This window comes from Chiroxiphia lanceolata, chromosome 6 (assembly GCF_009829145.1).
Source record: "Chiroxiphia lanceolata isolate bChiLan1 chromosome 6, bChiLan1.pri, whole genome shotgun sequence".
NCBI classification, from domain to species: Eukaryota; Metazoa; Chordata; class Aves; order Passeriformes; family Pipridae; genus Chiroxiphia; species Chiroxiphia lanceolata.
This window is the reverse complement of record NC_045642.1, coordinates 62,118,290-62,141,358: the sequence shown is the minus strand read 5'-3', so window position 1 is coordinate 62,141,358 and position 23,069 is coordinate 62,118,290. Positions and strand designations below refer to the sequence as shown.

Below are 23,069 nucleotides of genomic sequence, written 5' to 3'. Positions count from 1 at the left end.
TGATCCCACTTGGTGATCCTCATCTCGTCATCCTGCTGTGGGATTGATGCTCCAGCACACAGGACCGGGTGTTCCCGGTGGATTTGGGCGGCCTTTGTCTCCCTGCTAATATTTTTCCCCCAAAAAGGGACAGATTCAGACAGGTGTGTTGCTTTTTCAGCCAAAGGGAGCACAAACACAGAGTTTTCCTTTCTCCAGCACCCACCAGAGCACACAGCCACTTTTGGGAAACAAATTCCTAGAGGGGCTCCAAGAGAGCTGGAAAGGGAATTTGGACAAGGGCATGTAGGAACAGGACAAGAGGGAATGGCTTCAAACTGACAGATATTCCCCACAAATAATTTTTATTCCAAATAAAAAGCCCACAGATAAAAGCACTTCATACCTTTATTTATGCTTTAAAAAGTGTTCAGTTCTACTCAGCGTTTTGGTGTGTTCTTCCAAACACTTGTGCACAGGGATTTCTCTTTCTCCATTTGCCTTCTTGGGTATACCTGTATCCCTCATCCTTTCTAATGAGATGGAAATAGATGAAAAAGTGAAAAAAAAGAATAAATGGAAATAAATGAGAAATGGGAAAGGGAAATAAAGTATGTGTGGGAAATGGATAACCCCAAACACAAATCCTGTCCCTCTTCGGGGATATGGATAACCCCAAACACGAATCCCGTCCTTCTCTACACACGCGGTGCTTAGACGTGTATATTTAAAACGTATATTTAAAAAACACCGCAAAAAATAATAATTTTAAAATTTAAAATATAACCATTTTAAAATTTGCCATTTTTGCCCGGTGCCACATTTCACCAGAGCCCAAAGCGGCGGGTTTTTCACCCCCTCCGCCCCCCCAAAAAAAAATCACCCCCTGCCATTACCCCGCAGCCCGCTAGAGGGTGGTTTCCTCCAGCGGGAAATCCGCAGGACGTGGAGCGGGGCGGGGGGGAGGCCGTAGTGTGTTTTCCAGCATTCCCCGTGCCGGAGGGAGCACCCAAAATTCCGGGGGGAGTGGCGGGAACGCGAGCGGGGAGGGGGCGGGAGGTGGGACGGGAACGGGGGACGCGCGTCTCTCCCCCCCCCCCCTTCCTCCCCTCCCGCCACCAGCGCGCGGCTGGCCCCGCCCACCCCCCTTCATGACGTCACCCGTATGCAAATGAGCGGCATGAGGGGAGCGGGGGCTCGGCGCGCGGCCGGGCTCAGTCTCGCGCCGCGGAGCGCGCGCGCGCCCCCCGCCCCCCCGTTCTCCCACTTCTTCCCTTTTTCCCGCCTCCTTCCCTCGTTTCCCCCCCCCCCCCGCCCCCACCCCCCTTCATCCCACGGACATGGCACGGCCACCCCAGAACGCCGCGCCGCCCCCTCCTCCCCCGATCCCCGGGGCCGGCGTGAGTCAGGTGAGCGTGTTTTTATGGAGTGTGTATGGGGTGAGGGGGGAACTTTTGTGTGTGTGTGTGTGTGTGGTGGGGAGGGAGGGTGTCGTCGTACTGCAGTGAGGGGGGTGTCGGGTGTTTTCCCCCCCCGCACACCCCCGCTCCCCCAGGGCGGTGGTGGCGGGTGCGGGGGGATGGCGGTGAGGGTGTGGGAAGGCGCGGGTGAGGAGTGGGAGGGAGGCAGCGGGGCTGCGGGCGAGCCTTCCTCCCCACTCTCCTCCTCCTCCTCCCGCTCGTCCCCCCCAGCCCCGCTGACGCCCCCTCCTCTCTCTGTTCCAGGTGTGAAGCCGCCGCCGGCAGGAGGTCGCTCCCCCCTCCCGCCCCCCTCGCAGGGGGCAGCCCTGACGCTGGGGTTTTCCTTTTTTTGGGCTTTTTAAATTTTTTTTTTTTTTAAATTTTTTTTTTTTTTTTTTTTTTTTTGGCCCCACCGTCTCCCTCCCTCCCTCCTTCCTTCCCTCCCTCGCTCCCTCCCTCCAGGAATCCAGCGCTGCACCGAAGCCAGAAGAGAGGGAGCAAAAAAAAAAAACCAAAAAAAAAAAAACCCCAGCCCAGGCCGAGAGCTGCGTCCGAAACCAAACCCGCCCTTCGCGCGTCGCAGAGGAGATTCTTCTTTTTTTTTTTTCTTTTTTTCCCCCCTTTTCATTTTTAACCACCATTATTTTTATTATTACTATTATTATTATTATTATTATTTTTATTTTGAATAGCCCTGCCCCGAGCACGGTGGCGGCGGCGCCGGGGGCAGGGAGGCTGTCCCGGTTATTTATTCTCTCCCCGCAGAGCTGTCCCTCCGGCTCACCATGATGTTCCGAGACCAGGTCGGCGTGTTGGCCGGGTGGTTCAAGGGCTGGAACGAGTGCGAGCAGACTGTTGCGCTGCTCTCCCTGCTCAAACGCGTCAGCCGGACCCAGGCTCGCTTCCTCCAGCTCTGCCTCGAGCATTCCCTGGCAGACTGCACCGAGCTCCACATCCTCGAAGGGGAGGCCAACAACCCCGGTGAGTGGCGTTTCGCCGAGACCCTCCCCGAGCCGTGCTCTAAACGCCGTCAAAATTTATAGAAAAACGTTAAAAAATGCACCCAGGAAACGAGTGCGGTGTGGGAGAGGGGGCTCCCCGGCTCGATTGCGGGAACAGCTTCTCTCCTTCTCACGTTTTATTTTCCAAACGGGGTTTGGCTTGTTTCAGTTTGGTTTTTCACAGCAAACTACTCCGCTCCATGGCGTGGTGTAACTACGGTAGCATGAATGATTGGTGGGTTTTTATTTTTTTTTTTTCCCTCTCCCCCCCGCGTCCCCCCCCCCCCCTTTCCTCCTTCCATGCAGTTTCCTGTGAAATAAGTAAGTCAGGTCACGTAGAGTCTGGATTTTCTGGGCTTCTTTTGGACAACGTGGCTTGATTTGCTCTCTGCAACATGCAAAAGCAGCCCATTGCTACCTCAGACGAACTGTTGTTGTATAAAGGTCTGGGTAACTGGGTTATCCTATTTTTTTAAATTTTTTTTTTTCCCCAAATGTGGCAATTCCTATTTCATCATTCAGATCCTGTTTGGACGCATTATTTTTTTTTTTTTCCTGCAGCTCTGAATACCCCTCTTGTGTTTCAGCAGAGCTCTGAGAAAATACGAGTGGACTGTTTTATGTTTCTGAGGGTGCAGGACAGAAAATGTGCGTGGCTACGGAAAGTGTATTTCGCTTTTATTTATTCACCATTACAAGTTGCTCAACTCCTGGGAAGTAAATGGAGTTAGAGCAGGATGGAAATGGCACAAGCACCGGGCGAATCGTGCCGTGTGCTCCTCTATTTATTCATGGGGGGTGGTTGTTACAGATGTGTGTGTTCCTGAGGGGGGATGTAAACAGGGATGCAAGTCGCTTAAAGTAGAGTTTTTGCAACGCAGAGGCAGAGCAGGGAAGGCAAAACGTATTTTAGTGTCTTTTAGTTGTGTGGTTCTGTTCCTCCAAGCCCTTCAAAAAAAAAAAAAAAAAATTCCCAAATCGTAAAAAAAACCCCACCCAACCCCAAAAAAAAAAAAGCAAAGCAACCCCCCCGTGTTGCAAAGCATGCCTTTGGTTTAAAATCCCCGCGGGGGGGGAGGAATTGGGATTTGGGTTTTGGGCTGTGCACGGCGAAGCGGTGCCGGGGAGCGGCCGCGTTCCGTGATGGGTGGAAATCTTGCGGCCGGATCCCGAACAGAGCCCCCGGTGTGGACGGGGCGGGAGGAATGCAGGGTCCTTCTCCAGCTGTTCCCTATTAGAGCACCGAGCCGGCAGGGTTTGGCAGCTGCCTGTGCTGCCATTTGATGACAAGGTCCAGCGCAGCGCCGTGTTCCACCGAGGAGGACGGATTTAAGTCCTTCTGCAGGAAAACCGAGCCCGGGGCTGCTCCGGCGCAGAGGGATCGGGGCTGGCTACGGGGGAGCCAGGCTGGAATTGGCCGTTCCCTTATATAGCTCGTAGGAATGAGAGGGAGGAATGCTGCGTCTGGGCGCAATACTGCTGCTTTTATAAACAGCTGAAGGGATGAACCTCATCCATCCCTTTGGGTGGGGAGGCCCCGGGGGGGGCCTGGCGGGAGCACACTCTCCAAGCTGGGCTGCTCCGGGATACATTTGCAGCCTCTCATGCCAGGCTCAGCACAGCCTTGCCGTGATTCCCTCTGCGAGTCGGTGCGAGCCGTGTATTTTTAATTTTATGCTTTTATCAGCGTTGCAGCTTTTCATTCATACTGTGGTTTTGGTGGTAGCCCAGTCCCCTCGGTCGGTCGGGGGATCGGAGGGGGGTGATTTGCACCCTGACGTCAGGAAAGGCGAATTATGAAGGAAAACAGGGGTTTGAAGTGTTCCCGGACGCGGAGTCACGCAGGGCCGCCTGTGTTGGTGGCGTTTCCTCGGGGTAACCCGGGGTACAGACCAGGGGTTGGGCCGTTCCCATCTCTGCTCGTGCGAGCAATCCCTGCTTGCCCCTGTAATCCCGTTGACCTTGCTTGGCGCGAGGATTTCTCCTGCACGTGGAGCTTGGCATCCCGCCTCCTGCCTGTCCCTCAGTGCGTTGGTGGAGCTGCCTGAGCGTTCCCTGACGTTCCTTCCAAAAACGAGCCGCTCCTCCGGGGCGTTTGTAGCTCCCGTGCCAAAACCTGGATCCGTTGAGTGCCTCTGTCTCACGAAACACATCATCCCCCGTAGGCTTTCCCGTGGGATGGACATATCCATGCATCCTGTGGAGCAGGACGTGCGCTTTTCCAGGCAGTCCTGTTGCAGTGGAGGGAAGGTTAGCTGAGATTCGCAAGCAGGATCTGTTAAGAAATGGCTTTATAGTCTCCAGTGTTAGCACTGCCTTCTTCATGGAACCACCTGTATTCCTTAAGTCGCTCCTGTTCCGTGCCTGTTTTGCAGTCTGGCACTTGTCACTTGCCTGGCAGTGGAATCACACCAAGTCCTGAGTGGCAGCATCATCATCGAACCTCGTGCTACTCGTTACTCTTTGAATCCTGGTGTTTGCATAACTAATTTGGGCTCGATTCTCTCCTGGGCTGGGGCCTGAGGTGGCTCCCGGTATGTTTTCCTGGTGTTTGCTGGCTTGGAAATGGTGGCTCCCTGCTTGTAGGTGCCCCCACCGGTCTCCCTGTTGATGTTGGGGTCGTGGTGGTGCTGGTGCACAAGGGACTGTGGGGTGATGGGGTTGCACAGCCCTAATGGGCTGTAGGAGTTGGCTGTAAGGTGTGGGATGTTCCCATTCCATGGGGCACAGGTGAAATCCATTGTCTGGGAAGGGGTGTCACCGTGACTTCAGCAGCGCTGGGCTGAATGTAACGTGCTGGGCTGATGTGCAGGAGCAAGTGTTGGAATTATGCTGGGTCCTCGTGGGAAGTGAGTTGTTTTGTACATGCAGGACCTGCTGCTTGTCCCAGCCCTTTGGGGAGATGGGAAAACTGGAATATTACTCCTAGTTTATGGTCATTCAGAAGAGGTGGCAGCCCTGCTGTTGTGATCCGTGGTGGATGAACACCATCCTTGGCAATATCATCACCAACAGTGTTGGTCCCAAAGGGAGAGCAGAGCTTTGAGATCCTCCCTGGCTGGTGGGGCTGGGGCTCGTGAGCTTTCAGGTGTGTGGAGCAGGCAGAGAGGAAAACTCCTCTCAGTGAAGGTGTCCAGCTTGTTTCTTGCCTGGTGACAGGTCTACCATGAGATGGGATGAGATCTCATCTGCAGATGAGATGGGAAAACCTCAAGGAAGAAAAAATTACTCTTTTTAACTAGTTAGTTGCTGTGGAGAAGCAGGTACATTTAGTTTGAAGGAGTTCTGTCTTGGGTTTTCTCCAAGTGTGAAGGTGTTTCCATAATCACAGCCAAGCTCTCCGTGTTAGGACTGCAAACCCTGCGTGGCTCTGCTGTGTACGACCCTCAGAAAGCCCTGAGGAGCCTCCTGCTTCTGTGGTTCTTTGGATTCCTGCTCAAGCATGGATAGAACCACGTTGCCCACCTCAGATGAGAGATGCCTGCAAGACATCCTGCAGAAAACTACACCAGTGTCTGGGAGCAGACCGGTGTGGTGACTGCATGTGGTGGGGGGGCTGCCCAGGTGGCTGTGAGACCACCTTCCATCTGTGGTCTTTTTAAAATTTAAAGGCATTGCTTGATTATAAAAGGAAAACAGAAGTGGGAAGCCAACGTGGAAGGAAATCTGTACGTTTCTTCACTGGTGAAGTGCACATCTTGGGGTTGTCCTACACGGAGGCCTCGACAAGCTTTAATGGTTTAACTGGTGAAGAATGTGGGTTATTGCTGATTCAGTTTGAGCCTGAATGGCCTGGACTGCTGGGCATGGGGGAGAATATGGAAACCATATTATCTGTGCACAGAAATAGAAGTTTCAGGTATTGCACAGCACTATTTAAAAGCCTGCTATAACTTCCTTCCTTCCTTCCAGCCTGGCCTTGCTGGGCAGCTTCAGCCCCAGCTGCTCGGAGCCGTCAGGACGCGGCGACCTCCTTGGAGCCGCCAGTAAAGGTCAGACAGGAGCATTCTGTGCCTTGTGGGAAAGGGACCTGTGCTCTTCCTGAGGCACTGAGAGATGCTTGGGATGGGATACAGACCCAGTGAGCAGATAGGGAAGGCTGTATCCATGAAAAGTGGTCTGTAGGCTTTGGTTGTGGAATGCAGGATGTGCTTCTGCTTTGTCTACTTGGGTATCCCCTCTCTGGGATGGCCAGAGGTGTGACTGGGTTGGTTTTTTTTCCAAAGTAGTCCCACATCCCATCCCACCAGCCCTGCTTTCCTCACTCCTGTGCTCTCTGCTGATCAACAGAGGTGCCCAAAGGCTCCTGAGAGTCATGCAGGCATCCAGACACCCACCTGCACCAAAGGAAGAGCGGCAGCTTTAAACTCCTGGCCTTGAAGGACAACAAGCTTTCCCTGCCCTGTGCACAGGACATTACCTGCTCCTCCTCATGTTAGGGCCACAATCTTTATTTCACTTCAGCAGGCTGTCAGGTATCACAATGGGAGCATTGGGATGACCCAGATTCCTCATCCTGGGAAGGGAGGACTGGCCTGAGGAAGAGACGAGGGTTGCAGGGAGCCGTAATGTCTTTTAATAGACCAAGTGATGCAGCTGGAAAAAATGGCCAGGCACGAAGGTGCAGCAGCTCAAAGGAGGGCTTGTGTAGTTGTGGAGGTTTTTTTTTCCCCAACTGTACCAGCTGGTCTATTAAAAGGTATTACATGTTCCTGCAGACCTTGCTTCTTATATCCTTAGGTCCCTGTGGCTCCAGCCATAGGGTTGTTGCTGTTACCCTGGTCACAGACAGTCTCCCAGCCCATCAGAAGCTGCTACCCTTCCACCTTGCAAATTTTGCAGTTTGCCCCCAGTGACCCCCCCACTGATGGAAAATTATCCCAGTGCCCAGTTTGAGGGTGTTTTCCTTTTTTTTTTTTTATTATTTTTTCTTGGCTTGTAGTTGCATTGCAGTGCTGAGCTCTGGTTTAAGTGCCCTTGGGCTATGTGAGGGCATCACTGGGCTGTCCCAAGGAGGGACTGGAAGAGCCAAGGAGGTGTCCCAGGAGAAGGATGGGGCTGGGAGCTAAGCCCATGTTCAGTGGGAGTGAAAGGAAGTTCTAAGTGCAAGGCATTGTGTGTTCCTTCCACACACTTGTCTCTGCCCAAAGAGGGGTGTGAGCAGCTCTGCCTATTAAAAGCCAGGAGCTGGGACTCCTAAATAGAGAGAACATAGAACCTCAGAATGGTTTGGGTTGGAAGGGACCTTAAAGTTCATCCAACCCCCTGCCATGGGCAGGGATACCTTCCACCAGACCAGGTTGCTCCAAGCCCCGTCCAGCCTGGCCTTGAACACTTCCAGGGATGGGGCAGCCACAGCTTCTCTGGGCAACCTGGGCTGCTGAGCTCTGCAGCCTCAGATCTGCTGAGCTGTTGGACACACTTCTTTTAATCTGTGTGCTGGTGCTTGAGCTGCTGCCAGGTTTTGTTTGCAAACTTGGGGGCTAAAACCTGTCTGTGCTGGGCTTTTTGGAGAGGAGCAAGGGGAGGGGTACAGAGGTACAGAGCAGTGTTAGCCAGCACTGCACACCCAATATTCTCTTGCAGTTCAAAGATATTTTTATTTTTAAGGATATTTTTCAGAGTGGCTCTGGGAAGCACCACAGGCCAACGTTTGGCTCATGCCAGTCCCTGGCTGGAAGTAGGTCTGTGGCATGGCATGACAAAGGCTTCCCTTTGCTGTCCCACTCACCCTGATGCTGGGACATTGAGGAGACTCTTTTGGGCTTGCACTTCCCTCTTTTCTCCTATTTGCTTAAATACTCCTTCCCTCGTGGTTCCTGGCACGTGTCCCTTGCAGTCAGAGCAGGAGGAGGATGCTCCCTATGGCTCACTTCCAAAGCACTGGGAGCACAAATGGCAAGGTCTCTTCCATGAGCAGGGCTAATAAGGGCCAGGTTGTTTGGGTGGGGGGTGGCAGCACTTGCCTGGGGAACATTTTTGGGTAGTAATGCTTAAAATGGGAAGGAAAAAATTAACGAATGGGAACAGCCTGGTTTGCTGTCTGGTGCATCACTGGTGCGAGAGAGTTGTCCACAGATGGGGTACTTTATCCCAGAGAGACTTTTCCAGACTTTGCAGTGTCCATTTAACCATTTTGTCAGATAATTCATGGCGCAGTGAGGGGCCTGATGTCAGGCTTAATTTCCCTACTGACTTCATTTGGGAAATATCCCACTGTTGAAGTGCATGTGGAAGATGCAGAGAAGCATTTCATGCGTCGTCACAGACCTGAGCTGGAATTCTTTGCCTGGCCTGGCTTGTTCTCCCTTGACTCCTACCCAAGTACCTCCCTTTGTGCAGGTGTCTCATATTTGTGCTTGGGAAAGCAGTGGATCTGAAGTTCTGTCCCACCACGGCAGGTGCAGGGAGGAGGAACTGCACTGAAGGGGAGGAACTGCACGAAGCATCAGCGTCCTCAACCCATGATGGGAGAGGTTGAGGACAGCTTTAGCTCCAGAGCTGAACAGGAACCAGCTGTAGAGCCATCAATTAAAATAATCTAGTTTGTGAATACACTTATCTGCAAACGAGATTAAATGGATGAGTGTGGAAAGCGCTCCGCTCGTAGCCTGGGCCGCTGCCGGTGGATGATCCCCTGCACAGTTGCATCCTTTGGCGTGTCAGACCTCAGCATCTGAGCAGAGCTGTGTGCCTGTCCCACCATTTTGTATTTTACATCTACATTTGGGCCAGTTGATGCTGCAGCCAGCCAAATTTTCCTGCCGTTTCCCTGAAGGAGTTGATGAAGGTTTCTGTGGATCACGATGCGAATTCCCACCTCCTTAAAAAGGAGCTTTCTCAAGCTCTGCCCTTTCTTTTTCTCATGTTCCATCAAAAAAAGGCCTTTATTTGATTTGTGGCCCACGAAAGCCATTCTTTACCAAGCTGGGAGTTGTGTTTGCAGTCGGGGTAACTGAAATAGTAATCGATGTGAACACTGGCTTTATTTTAAGGCGCACCCGTCAGTGCTTTAGCGCTCCAGCATCGTGCTCGTGTCTAGTGTTACCACAGATAACTGCTGGGAGAAAGGGCACCCCTTGCACTGCCACTGCACCCAAACCCCGGGATCGGAGCCCACAGCTCCTCGGGGTTGGATTCCTCAGAGGAAGGAGAAGCTGCTGTATTGTACTGCTGTACTGTTTTGGGGTTCCCACCTGATCGCCCCGGTCTCCTCCCCACTCCTTGTGCGGTGCCAGGCACATGCAGGGGCCCACCCAAAGCACAGGTCATGGTGTTTGAAATCCTTTTTGTCCACAGAAACCTCCCAAGGGTGATGGGATGAACCCTCACGTGAACTGTGCGTGTGCACGTGCCCTTTGTATTTTCTGTTTTCACTGAATAAACAAGACCATTACTTTTTTACTAGCTCTGGGTTACGCAAGAGCTGCTGAGGGATCTAAAAGAGGTTGCAGGTCTGATGCAAGGGATCCACAGGCTTGCATGCTCGTCCTTTTTCCTTAAAAAACCAATATGTGTAACTCTCCAGTGCTCTGGTCCTGAGAAGGAGACCCAGAGATTTGCAGGGGTCACGTCTGAGCGTGAGTTTGGCAGTGGCAAACAGCCAAGCCAGTGGCTTTCCATCTTGGCCCAGGAGTCACAAATGAAGTTGAGGTTGGAGCGAGCAGATCCGTTCCCGACTTCCTCTTCCGCAGCAGATGCGTTAAGTGGAAGGGCAGGATCTCAACAAAACAAGGTTGGGATTTGTTTCTCTGTTGGAGAAGGTGTTGCTGGCTTTTCTGTGGAAGGGGGTTTTGCAGGCAGAGGGAGTCGTGTTTCTGGCATGGAGGGGATTCCAAGCTGGATTTTCTCTCGCAGAGCAGAGGGCTTGGGATGGTCTCACCCAAAGCGTGAGGGCCGTGCAACTCAGGGTGTGGGTAATGAGCAGAAAACGATCCTGGTCGGGGTGAGGAGGCAGAAACCCAGTTTGCTTTGTATTGACAGGTGCCTTGTCTCCTTCTACCTTCTTCTAGTGGTCTTTCCATGCTGGAGACAAACACGTCTGGCTAAGGCAAGAGGAGGTGGAATCCGATGATTTCCCAGTGCAGGCTCACGTGTCCGGTGCCTGGCTCACAGTGTGTGGTTTTATTTGAGTGTTTACTTGAGGTGACTCCATGGCAGGGCCATATCAGGGGTTTTGGTGAAGGTGCCTGAATTTTAGCACTTTTTTTTCCTAAGGGCTCTGTGCATGCAGGGCTGTGCAGGTGTGTGGTGCAGCACCTCACCTGAGGCTTCCTGCTCCTGTCTGGAGGAGTGATGACTCTGTAGACATCTGATCTTCTTGAACCCAAGGTGTAAACCATATATTTCTCTGCTATTAATCGTGACTGCCCTTCTCAGGGCCTTTGCAGTGCTAAAGCTTTCTTGTGTCCTGTAAAAATAATCCATGGGTGCTGTCCTTGAACAAACTCGTGGTCATTCCACGTTGTGAGCCTGGGACTGTCCGTGATGGGAGACATGGATGGCTGGTACTGACAGCTCTGCTACACCAGGGGCTGAGCCAGCTTCCCCCACAGCCTCTGCAAGCCTTCCCTGTTATTTGCAGGAGCTGGATGTGGCCCAGCTGGTTGAGCTATCATGCCTGAAGATGTTATTTTACTTAAAATAATGTTAATATTGTGACTGTCATCTGCAGGATTCAGCAGCTCTGCTCTGCTCTTTGCTCTTGAGCGAGGCAACGCTGGAGTAGAAGCACAGAGTGCTTTAAAAAGCTTCTCCTCTGTTACTGATCCTCACAAGTAATTAATTCCAGATTGCTCTGTTTCTTTTTTTTTTTGATAAAACTCATTTCAGACAAGCTACAAACCTGCCTTTTAAGCAGTTAGTTCTCCTGCTCCTTGCCTGGTGGGGAATGGGCACATGTTGTGTTTGGAGTTTTAATTGTAGTTATAAGAAGAAATTCAGTGGGTGGATAAAACAGGGTTTGACCAGGTTTAGCTGGAAGCATTTTAAAACCCACTTTCCATGCCACTGCATTTTCTTGTTTACTGTGTTTTTAACCCTGAACATCACAGATCAGTTCTTCTTGTCATTGGGTTTTTTGTGTTGACCCCTTCTCTCTGCCCTCCAGCTGCAATGGGAAGTGAGGGAAGAAAATGGGGAAAGAAATGTGGAGGAAAAAACCCACAATTTTTGCCGTGGAGAAACTTGCCTGATCTGATGTTTGCAGGCAGGACATGGTGTTTCTGCAGCAGCTGTGGTCTGCATCCATGCATTTCCTTGCTTTTCACAGTTTTCCTATCGGGGTATTCCTCCTGTTTCTGATGCAGCAAACATCAATGTGATTTTTTCTACCTTTTTTCTGTCTGTTCCCTGGTGTGCTCAAATTGCCACAGGGTCAGCTTGGTTCTGGGTAGGTTTTTTTTTTTTTTTTCCCTAAATCTCACCGTTCCAAAGAAGTGGATTATTAAAATAAAAATACAAAGTCTCCAGGCTGTTTCCCTCCAGATAATGCAAACATAGATGAAATGTTGAGTTATAACTACCTGAGTGACCTTTTAAGATAAGAATTGTTATTGACTGGTGGTATTATGTTAAACTGATAAGAGTTCTTTTTAAAAGAGGAGGGGAAAAAAGCCCAGCAAACCCTTCAGTAACCATAACAACTTACTCAGCAGCACACGGACACAGCTCCTTCCTGATGCTGCTGCTGGAGGCTTCAGGGTGGCCTGTGGGGATCTCATCTGGCAGCCCCTCAGGGGAACCTGGGAAACCTCCCTGGAGCTTCAGGTTGTGCTGTGAGGGATGCCCGAGGTCCCTTGGCTGCTCCTGTTGCTCTCAGCCCCCAGATTTTCATCATCTGTAGAGAGTTTTAGCTGGAGAGTTGTGCTGGGGCTCAGTCCTGTGCTGTTTTATCCAGCTCTGCAGGTTTGGGTGTGGTGGGAGGGGGGGTTGCTGTGGGAGAGGGTGCTGGGAGCAGGAAGGATCATAGACTCCCAGAACGGTTTGAGTTGGAAGGGACCTTAAACTTCACCTTGTTCCAACCCCTCTGCCACGGGCAGGGACACCTTCCACTATCCCAGGTTGCTCCAAGCCCTGTCCAGCCTGGCCTTGAACACTTCCAGGGATGGGGCAGCCACAGCTTCTCTGGCCAATGCCAGGGTCTCACCACCCTCACAGTGAAGGATTTCTCCCTGATATCCAATCTAACCCTGCTCTCTGACGGTGTGAAGCCATTCCTCCTTTTTCTGTCACTCCAAGCCCTTATTCAAAGTTCTTCTCCAGCTCTCTTGGAGCCCTTTTATGTACTGAAAGGGGTTCCAAGGTCTCCCCAGAGCCTTCTCTTCTCCAGGCTGCACAGGGATGCTTTTGAAAGTCAAAGGAGGATGCTTTTGATGGTCTTTGCTTAAGAAATGAGGAACCAGGCAAGGAAGTCCCTTCTTACCCTCACTGTGCCGGCTCCGTTGGAGCCCCATGGGGAGCTGGGTCCCAGCTCTGTGCCCAGCAGAGGTACCACCTCCTGTTTCAGGTTATTATAACAGAGTAAGGAGTGTGATGTGAGCCCACAGGTAATCCCAGCCTCCTTTGGCCCAGCTGAGCCCTGCAGGCTGTGTTTGCACGTGCTGCTCCTGGGAATTCTGTCCGTTTAAAGCGGAATTCACACTTCTGCCGTGCGCTTGGTCACCTTCTGTTAGCAGGGGTTGCCACTGAGACTGTTGGAGCTACAGAAAACCAACTGTGAGCAACTGATTTTTGTTACCACCTTCTTCCTCCCCATCCCCTTGCACTTGTATTAACTGTGAGTCGTGGATTTTCCTGAGTTTCATGGAAAGTGAGTGTCCAGGTTCATGGCGAGCCTAAAGGTTGACAAGCAAGAAAGTGCGGACCCAGAAAGTCTAAAATGAGAGGGAATAGGCCTGATGAAACATAAAATACTCTAAATATTCCATTAGAATGCATATGAAATATATGAACATATATGAAACATAAATATTCTGTTAGAATTAGGGGTAGGGGGAAAACAATCCACTTGAACCCGTAGCAGAAGAGGCAAAGGTGTGCAACTCGATGTGTCTGCTCAGGAAATCAATTACTTAAACCTGCTCTATTCCAAGTCATGGCAGCAGCAGGGAATCTGTGTAAAGGTGTCAGCTTGGCCTGTGCTCACCAACCTCTCCTCACATTCTTCTGGAGCAGTCAGTTGGATGCTGAGTGCTTTTTGTAGCCGGTGTCAAATCCCGGTCAGCCGGAGAGCCTTTATAAATAAAGGTGTCTGCTGGAATTCAGGCATACGTGGATAATAGCTGCTGTAACTCAGCTGTCCAGCCTGGCCTCCCGGCTTTTATAAATGACTGATCAGAGATTCCACTGAGAATGAGGATTTAAGGGGATGGAGCTGCTGGAAGTGGTCTCTGTGCTGATAAGTATAGCGAGGCTCTGTCCCCGGGACAGGTGGCCCGCGTTGCCCTCCCTCCACTGCTGCCCCGGGTTTGTATTTCACACAAGGCAAATGTTGCATTAGTAAAACCTGTGTTGTGGTTACATGGCAGGGGCTCTGCAGTCTTTTTTTTTTTTTTTTTTTTTTTTTTTTTTTTTTTTGCAAGCTGCACTCGAATCTTTCAGTTTGTCATTTTTTTTTTCCCCTTTTATTTATGGGAGCGGGTAAACACTCGGAGATCTCTCTGGACAAGCCACAGCAGCTGGAGGATACTGGTTTCTCTATGGAGTGGAGGAATTTCATCAGAGGAGCTATTGTTTGACTGTGTTCCCAGCATTTTGGCAACTGTTCTTTAGATTAACCCTACAGAAAGGGGAGGGTGCTCTCTGCCGGGTCTGGAATAATTGCAAAAATGTGGGCAGATGCTTTTGCATTGTTAGAAGTGGATCCTGGTTGGCAGTAGGGAAGCATGGTGTGGGATTAGGGAACGAAGAAACACAAGTTCTTTAAATCCCTCCTGAAGCCAAACTGGATGTCAGCGTTGATGTTCAGTTGTTTTCTGTTTTTAAAATGGAAATAATTGGTATTTCCCCCCCCTGGCCTGAGCAGTCAGTAATCTCAATGTGTGATAACCAGGGATCCTGCCACAGGAGAGGCTGGGAGCCCAGGCCTCTGGAGGCTTAGGACTTGCTCTGCTGTCCCACAGACCCCTGAGATCCGACTCCTTGCTGGTGTAAAGCCCTGATTTTGGCAGATTTACGGGTTTGATGCTGTTTGCACATCTTGGAAATCGGCCTTTTGGTCAACACCAGGTTCTATGGCACAGAACTCACTCCTGAGCTTCCAGGGGCATAACCTGTCCTCTTACAGCCAGTGACCTGGACCAGGTGTCTCCACCCCTGTCCCAGGCCACTTCTGTACTATCCCTTGGAGGGGGGATGCTGGGAGCCACCTCAGAGAATGTTTCTTGCTGTCAAGGTTCCTCTGTGGGGTTGCTGGGGCCATTCCTCCCTCCCGAGGGCTGTGGTGGGTCACAGCTGGCACACCCAGCCCAGAGAAGCTGTGGCTACCCCTCCCTGCAAGTGTCCAAGGCCAGGTTGGATGGGGCTTGGAGCAACCTGGGATAATGGAAGGTGTCCCTGCCCATGGCAGGGGGTGGAACTGGCTGATCTTTAAGGTCCCTTCCAACCCAAACTATCCTGTGATTGCTCATCCAAGGGCTGGGGTGGTGCCTTGTGGGGGACTTGGAGGAGGAATGGGAACCTGTGACTTGTGGCTGAAGGGTGATGAAGCTCCTCACTCACCGTGCAGCAACTTCTTCCCCTGGCAATGCCTGCAGAGCTGAATTCAGCCCCCAGCTCCCTTCCTTGCCAGATCTTCAAAACACAACCAAATTCGGGTGTTGGTTTTTTTTTTTTCAATCTGATGTGCGTATTTTGGTTCGGTTTGCCCATACAATTACACTAATTTGCTTTGTTACACACAAAAAGATTAAAAATACATCTGGCAGAGAGGATTAAAAGCTGGTAATCTGGCTGCTAAGAAGCACGCGATGCTTTAGGATTTCCTTTCGAGGTGTGTGGAGCTCTGGAACACGAGCAAATGTGATCCTTTGTAGTTGGGAGTTTTCACAGGGAGAGCTCATTAAAGCCGCTGTGATTGTTCAGATGAACAAAAAAAAAAGAATGAATTTAAAATATAAGACTAAATCCCACCACATTAAAGCCCTAGTTGTGATTTAAGAGCTCGTTTTTGGTTTGGGTTTGGTGTTTCTTTTTGTATGGGAACTTGGAGCAATAGGGTTGTTTTACCTTTTAAGGGATTTAACAAGTCACTCTAATTTTCTTTTAATGTTGCAGAGCTTCAAAATAATGCAAGGTCAGGCTGAGCGTAACTAATTCCAGTGTGAAAGCAGAGGGAAGCCTGTTTCTCCATAGACTTACAATTAGTGCAGCAGTACTCCTGCCTTGGAGAGGGGTGTAGTGGGAAATGAGACTGCTGGAACCTTGGTAAATAAAAATGCGTGCTTGGGGATTTTTTGTTTTCCATTTCTTGTACAAATAAGAGGGGGAGCCCTATGAAAGCCAAGGTTCAATTCAGTTTAGCTTGCTTTCACATGAGCCCCAGGAGGGCAGGTGATGGGGTGATGGAGGTGCCCTTGGATTCTTCAGGGGCTGGCGAACCCCTCTGAGGGTGCTGGGTTTTGGGTCCTCATCACGTGGTTCTGTTTAAAACACATCCATGTTTACCCGTGGCAGAGTTCCAAGGGTGCTGAGAGCTTTTCTCCCAGGATCTGAGTTGTTGGTCTGTGTGAGTCCTGCCACTCCACCCCGGACTTTGGGACCCCCAGGTGCTGGGCTTTCAGGGGTGATCCCTTTGCTGTTTTCAAAACCTTTTTGTTGCACTATTATTGTGGTGAGTGTTGTCTTTATCATCTTGATGTCAAAAAAACCCCAAACCGGGCTGTTCTCACACTGCTCCGGGTGTGCTGCCTGTTCTGGCACCTGGATGATGCCCAGAGCATCATCCTGCTTCTCCTGCAGCCACCCCACAGCATTCCTGTGGCCAGAACACACCTTGCTTTGGTCCTGCCACCCCTGGGGATCCCCCAGCCTGTCCTGTGCTGCTGTGACAACAGCAAATCGCTGTCACCGTGTCACCTCAGTGCTGCAGGGGATGCCCAGGGCCCTCCACTTGCCTTCATTACAGAACTGTTTCACTCCTTGTCCCTTTCCTCAGGTGTTGGGTTTGCTTTCCAGGTCTGGCCGAGTGTGTCCCTTCTTTCCCTACATTGTGGTCTCCTGCTGCTGGGGGTGGCCGGGAGCCTGGGTGGGGAGAGGGGAGTTCCCGTGGCCTCGCTCCTGTTTACCTTCCCTTTCCTTGGCCTCAGGGACTATTTTCACATGTGGAGGTTGCTGGTGATCACAGTGAGTGTGATCCCCTGTGCCTGAGGGGAGATGCTGAGGACAAATCCCATTTCCCACCAGTCTTCCAGCTCTGGTGCCCTGTCACCCCCAGGATGTGGGTGCTGGTCCCTGGACTGCTCCACCTCTTCCCTGTGTGGGATGCAGCCATCAAACCTCCCACCCCCCCGGTGCCAGCTGGAGCCCTGCCCGCAGCACCAGACCTCCCTGGGCATCATCACCTCTCTGCTGCCAGAGCCACGGCCAAATAAAAACCATTTTCCTTTCTCCATCTCCTACCTGCTGCACGACTGCCTGGCCTTGGGGAGGGAGATGGGGCTGTGGGAATCCCTCCAGAGCCAGGATTCGGGCTGCTTTCCTCTCCCTCCAAATGTCTGCACGCCCTGGTTTGCAAACAGTCAGCTCTGCTTCACTCCATTGAGGTTTGGGTTTTTTTTCTTAACTCCTTATGTGTCTCTGGCTGATAGAATTTGGCCTGTTGTAGCAGAAATCCCAGCATTTGCTTGCTTTTTTTTTTTTCCCCCCTGCAAAATCCGTATGTTGCAGCTTTCAGGAGAGAGGAAAACAGCATTAACTTTTCATGTCTGTCGTTGCTAATTTAAGGGGTGAGAAGTTGGCCTGGGTCTGTTTTTTAAAGTACTGAGCATAAACTGGTAGTACCAGTGTCGGTGCTGAATAACTCAGTAAGCTGAAGAATGCAGTGATATCTAAAATTAAATCTGTTCTTAATTGCTGGGTTATAAATGGCAGCGTTTTCTCCAAATGGAATTAATTTATTATTTTTCAATCGCCGACACGAGTCTCGGCAGCACAAACCCCACATTTTGCATTAATACAATAATAAGGCTCTTCCAAAAAGGTGTGTTTGGCATTTGCAGCACACAGCACAATCTAACAAACCATAAACTATGTCAAAATACCCTTAAAGTGGTAATTAAAACTTTTTAAAAAATGTAGAATAGATGAATACATTCCAAATTGTGACTTTTCAATGAAGCTCTTTCATAAAAAACATTGTTTCTTGCCAAAACAAATTCAAAGGCATTTTTGTAATTTCTGCTGGGGAAGGGAGGAGTGTTTATCCAGCCTTTCATGTTGGTTGGGCTTTTTGACTTTTATTTAAATTTTTTTTAAAAAAGAGGGGTTTTTGTCTGAATGTGCATTAAAAAATCCTGATCCCGTCCTCTCCGGAGGGGTGTGTAAAGGGGGATGAAGGCTGGAGCAGGGTGTGCCTTGAGGGGCAAGGCTGTCTTTAGCATCACAGCTGAAATTCAGTGGTGATGGGATCCCCTGGCATGTTGTGTTTGGGGCAGACACAGATCCCTGAGTGATTCCTGGGGTCAGGGGAGGGAGGGAACCCCCCACAGGTGCTCGGGATGGGGACGGAGTTCCCCAGTTTGCTTCACAGAACAAACTGCACAGAACATCATCTGCAGCCACAGGCATCCACCCAGGGCACGAAGCAAAACTGCTCGAGGTATTTATAGCTTTTCCTTATGATTTTTTTCCTACCCTTTCAATTTTGGACACGTTTTTGACAACTCTTACCTGCTGAGTCACCGTTCGTCCTCTTGCACGGGAGCTCCTCCCGGCACACCGATTCCCCGAGCAGGCTTGAGCAACCATCACCTAAAAATAAATCCTGTCAGGGAAGTGGGGGTTCCCCCCCCCTCCTTTTTTCCTCATATCACCAACTGCTTTTCCCTCTGTGTGTTTGCTCTCTTACACAAGGCCAGTGTTCTATAGACGCAATACCTTCACGTTGCTAAGGATGGTTTGACCATTTATCACGTCCCACCACCTCCTATCCTGTGGAGGAACCGTGTGTTGGAACCAGATAAGGGTGCAGCTTCTGGAGATAACTGTATCTGATGCTGCACCAGCACTCTGGTTTCACTAAGATGAATTTTTTCGGTGGTGAACCACAACTTGAGCACAAACTGTGTGATTCTCGTAGTTCCACGTAATAAATTTAAATCCTGGCTTGCTCCGCAGCAAGGAACCACTGCTGTTACTTCTGATGGATAGGGAGGAAAGGTTGGGCTTTCCAAGGGTAATCCCAATATCCAGGTCAGTTTTCTTTCCCGTTCACCAGATTCAGATGGCAGGAGTGTTCAGAGCTGGTTTTGCAGTGTTGCTCACTCCTTGATCTGCACCACTTGCTTGCAGACAGCCAGACTGTAAAACCCACCTCTCCCGAAAACTCTTGCAAAGACTTCAGATATGTGCAATGACGCTCATTTAGGGTATCGAAGCACCTTCCTTCCGGTCCCTTAAGGTGCTTTCTGCCCCAAAAATGCATCTCAGATTTATTTGCTTTGCTTTATTAATCTCTAATTTTGTGCATTGGGTGGTAAGTGACAAGAATATCATTATTTCCTTCCTGTTTCCGTATCCTCACACGTGTTGATGCTGCACATGGAGAATGACAGGATGGTTGGGTTGGAAGGAACCTTAAAGATGATCCAGTTCCAACCCCCTGCCACGGGCAGGGACACCTTCCACTAGCCCAGGTTGCCCCAAGCCCTGTCCAACCTGGCCTTGGGCACTTTCAGGGATGAGGCAGCCACAGCTGCTCTGGGCAGCCTGTACCAGGGCCTCCCCACCCTCACAGGGAAGAATTTCTTCCTGATGCTTCATGGTGTGCACGGCTGTTCTGCCTGGGTGGTGTATTCCTTGTTTTGTGGGTGCTCCCACCTTCCTCCTTTCCGGGGAATACGCTGCAGAAAAGAAATGTTCAGTCTATTTATGAATTTCAGCCTCTACATTAATCCATGCCTTTATTAACCCTCCAGGTGGTTGCATTTCACTGTGTCACAGCTGCTAGCGGGGTGTTCATCTTGGTGAAAGTCTATTTTAGCTTCCTGCTGGTCGTGCAGCCCACTGTCACCCCGTGGGGCACTGTCACTCCTTCCCGAGGAAGGAGGAAGAGAGACTATTTAAGGAGGAGCAGTTAGTGAGAGAACAACTGGAGCTGAAACCAAAGCCAGATCTGGGAGGAGGAGGAGGAGGCTGGGAAGGAGCTATTTCAGGGAATGGCTTGTCTGGCCACGTTGGTCTTGGGCATGGAGGTGTCCACCCACCTCCTGTGTGTTTGATCAGCATGAGTTTTGGCACGAGCTGTTTAATGTGTGGCTGTTTCTTGCCACACTTGTGTGCAGGGACACAGAGATGCAGCGTGCCACTGCTGGTGGAGGTGCCTTGCCCAGCTCCTCGGAAGTTTTGGGGTGCCTGGTAGGTCTTGTGGTATCTTTTGGGGTTCTGCTTGTGTGCAGGTACATTTTGCATGTAGGTATTGCATGTGTTTTGTTGTGTGCCTGCTCCTTCCTGAAGCATTTCTGTATTTCGTCCTGTCTTCTGAGAGGGTCAGATCACCAGCAACCTCTTATCCAAAGGGGATTTTGTTTGGATAAATATATGAAGAACATAACACCTTGTTTTCTCCCCTCTGATTCTGCTGAGTGGCCTATTTTTTCCATAATTAAACTCCTCATGCCCTGGGGATACACCGCGTTGATCGGACAGTAAATCCTTGACCCCGGATCCAGCAGGGCAGCCCAGGTCCCTGTGGGACTCATCCCCGGAGGTGTTCACCGTCCCTGGAGGCGTCCAGGGAACGACTGGACGTGGCACTCAGTGCTCTGGGTCGATTTGACGAGGTGGTGATCGGTCAAAGGTTGGGCTTGATGATCTTAGAGGTCTTTTCCAACCCCTCTGCGATTCTGGGAGCGGGGTTTACGCGTGAATCCCACGGGATATATTTCCCATCCTGGATGTGACGCTCTCGCCCTTGGCCCTGCGGTTTGTCAGGACGACACAGAAGATGGGAAGCTTTGTGCTCGTGCTGCTGTTAAATCTGAATGAGTAATTCAATAACGAGTAGCTATCAGTTCATTGCTTTCATGTTAAGGAGAAATCCTGTGCTTTTAAAGCCTTTTTACAAGGATTGGATTGTGAGCTAATTTCTAATCTTGCACAACTAACGGGTACTTGAACATAAGGCTTCTCTTTATCATCGCAGTCTCTTTTGTTGGAGCAATCTCCAGCATATGGTTTTGGAGGATTTAACATCTATCCCAGACACGTGGTGACACACTCTTAGTCCTCTCCACGCGCTTAAATCTAAAAATGTCTGTTCTTTCTTTTTTTTTTTTAAGTCTCCAGGATGCTTGTGAGTACTTGGAGCTAGAAAGGAAAACAAAAGGCACACCAACAGGTTTTGCAAAAGAAGGTTTCTAAGAATGCATCTTACTGAGGAGAACATGTGTGTCTGGGCTGTAGCACAGAACTTGTTGACGTGTTTTGCTAAATTTGCTGAGGGTTTTTCTATTTTAGCAGTTGGAAAAAAGCTTGTAAAACTGGGGGACGTGTGCAGTGGTTTTCCCTCCTCTCTTAGCCCTGCTGCTTCTTGACAGGCTCTCCCAAGGCTGGCTGGCTCACGTGGGGGATCCTAAATCATCTCCTTGGCATCTTTGGGGGTCCTTGTGCACCCAGCCTGGGCACAGCTTCCTTCTCCTGTCCTGCATCTCTCTGCTTGTTTTTAGGGTGGAGGTTTCGTAACTGTGGATTTTCCTTCCCTCCTTATCAGCCTCCTCAGGGACTTGAGGGCAAGTGGTTCAGCATGTCCTTCATCCCAGGGAGGGAGCTGGAATGCTACAGTCCCTCTCCTCTGAGGCATTAGGTGCTTTCTGCAGGGAGAAACACTAAATGACACTAGGGATGTGTTTGGGGAAAAGGGAGCCATTGTGGCACGGGCTGAGCAAAAATGATTTGTAGTTGTAGGAAAGACCTTCAGGGTTGTGGGGTGGAACTGGACAACTGGGGCTGAAGCTGGGGCTGCTGCAGTTCTCCTCCCTGTGTCCAAAGGATTTTGGCTTCCTCTTGTCTATCAAATGGAGGGTGAATTTGTCCGTGCAGTATTCCAATTGTTTTTGAAAAACCAGGGCTTTTTACGGCTACTGTTCATCCTTCCTCTCAGATGTCCCTTTGGCTGGTGATGTGTGGTAATGAGGAGAAAAAAGGGGGGAAATCCTGCTTAGGACAGAGAAAAGTGTTGTGTCCCTGGTGCCAGAGCCAGGCAGGGGAGCCTGAGAAGGGCTCACACGGGATTCTTTGCGGCTCCGTGTTTCTCGGCTCCTGCCCTTTTCCCGTCAAAGGAGAAGCCACAGAAATATCTCAGTTTTCCCTACTGCCACGATAGAGGAAGCATTTTCTGCCTGAAATAACAGCTGGAGCTGGGGCTTGGAGCAACCTGGTCTAGTGGAAGATGTCCCTGCCCATGGCAGGGAGTTGGAATGAGATGGTCTTTAAGGTCCCTTCCAACCCAAACCATTCTGGGAGTCTTCGGTTCATTTTCCTTTTTCTCCAGTGTACCACTTGTTCTATACATTTCTTTCTTCTAGCCCACATTAGTCTGTGTGCAAGCCAAGAGCCAATTCCTGTGGAATGCTTCCTGTTGACATCCTGAGAGGAGCAGGACACAGCCCCCTGAGTCAAGGGATTCCTGTGTGGACCCCACTTCTCCCTCCTTTTTCTCAGCAGAGGAGTCCCCTCTGGCTCTGCCTTGGAGTCCTTTGGAGACCCTCCAGGAGAGCATCAGCTGGGGAGACCTTGTGCAGCCAGGGGGGATGGTTGAATTCCAGCTTCCATCTCTGGAGGTATTCCAAAGACGCGTAGATGTGGCACTTGGGGACATGGTTTAGTGGTGGCCTTGGCAGTGCTGAGTTTACAGTTGGACTCGATGATCTTAAGTCTTTTCCAACCTAAACTGCTCTGTAATTCCACTCGGAGGGGTATGGATGGGAATTCGGGGTGTGCTAGGATGAGGAGGTGCCTGCCCACCCAGGCTTGCTGTGGGATGGGAGGAAAGGGACCCTTTGGCTCCAGGGAGGATCCCTCGTATCCCAGGACTCTGGGAGGTGATCCCCTAATCCAGACTCTCAGAGCTGCTGCTGCTCTGCCTTTGGCAAGGAAATGGGAATGAAGGCTCTGCCTGGTGGGTGCCAGAGCTGCTCCCCCCATCCCAGACTTCGAGATAAGCCGAAGGAAAGAGTGGGGATGTATTCCCTCCCTCCCCCAGCACGCACATATCCCCAGGCCTTGGCTGTTGTTTCAGAGCTTATCCCTGGCTGGTTTAAATTTAGGAGCCAGCACATGCAGGCACAGGATGAGCAGCTGTGCCGTGGGGCAGGAACAGGATGGGGCATCTGCAGTGATGGGAGCTCCTCCTGCTCCTCCTCCTGCTGGATCTACTGCTCTCTGTATTTCCACCTCACCTGCAGCATCCTTA

General features: G+C 50.7%; 1 protein-coding gene across 5 annotated transcripts in view; it reads left to right on the top strand.

Annotated features, from left to right (window-relative positions):
- The first annotated feature begins 1,229 nt into the window (after positions 1 to 1,229).
- Positions 1,230 to 23,069, top strand: part of SAMD4A (sterile alpha motif domain containing 4A) — a 101,140-nt gene continuing 79,300 nt past the window's right edge. For 2 of the 5 annotated variants that reach the window (XM_032690128.1, XM_032690123.1), the window contains exons 1-2: positions 1,231 to 1,388; positions 1,704 to 2,420. In XM_032690128.1, the coding sequence (XP_032546019.1) occupies positions 2,225 to 2,420 (196 nt within the window). In that variant the 5' untranslated portion in view covers positions 1,231 to 1,388; positions 1,704 to 2,224. Of the gene's footprint in view, positions 1,389 to 1,703; positions 2,421 to 9,902; positions 10,176 to 23,069 lie in introns of those variants that run through there. The other 3 variants (XM_032690125.1, XM_032690124.1, XM_032690126.1) reach the window with 3 other exon arrangements.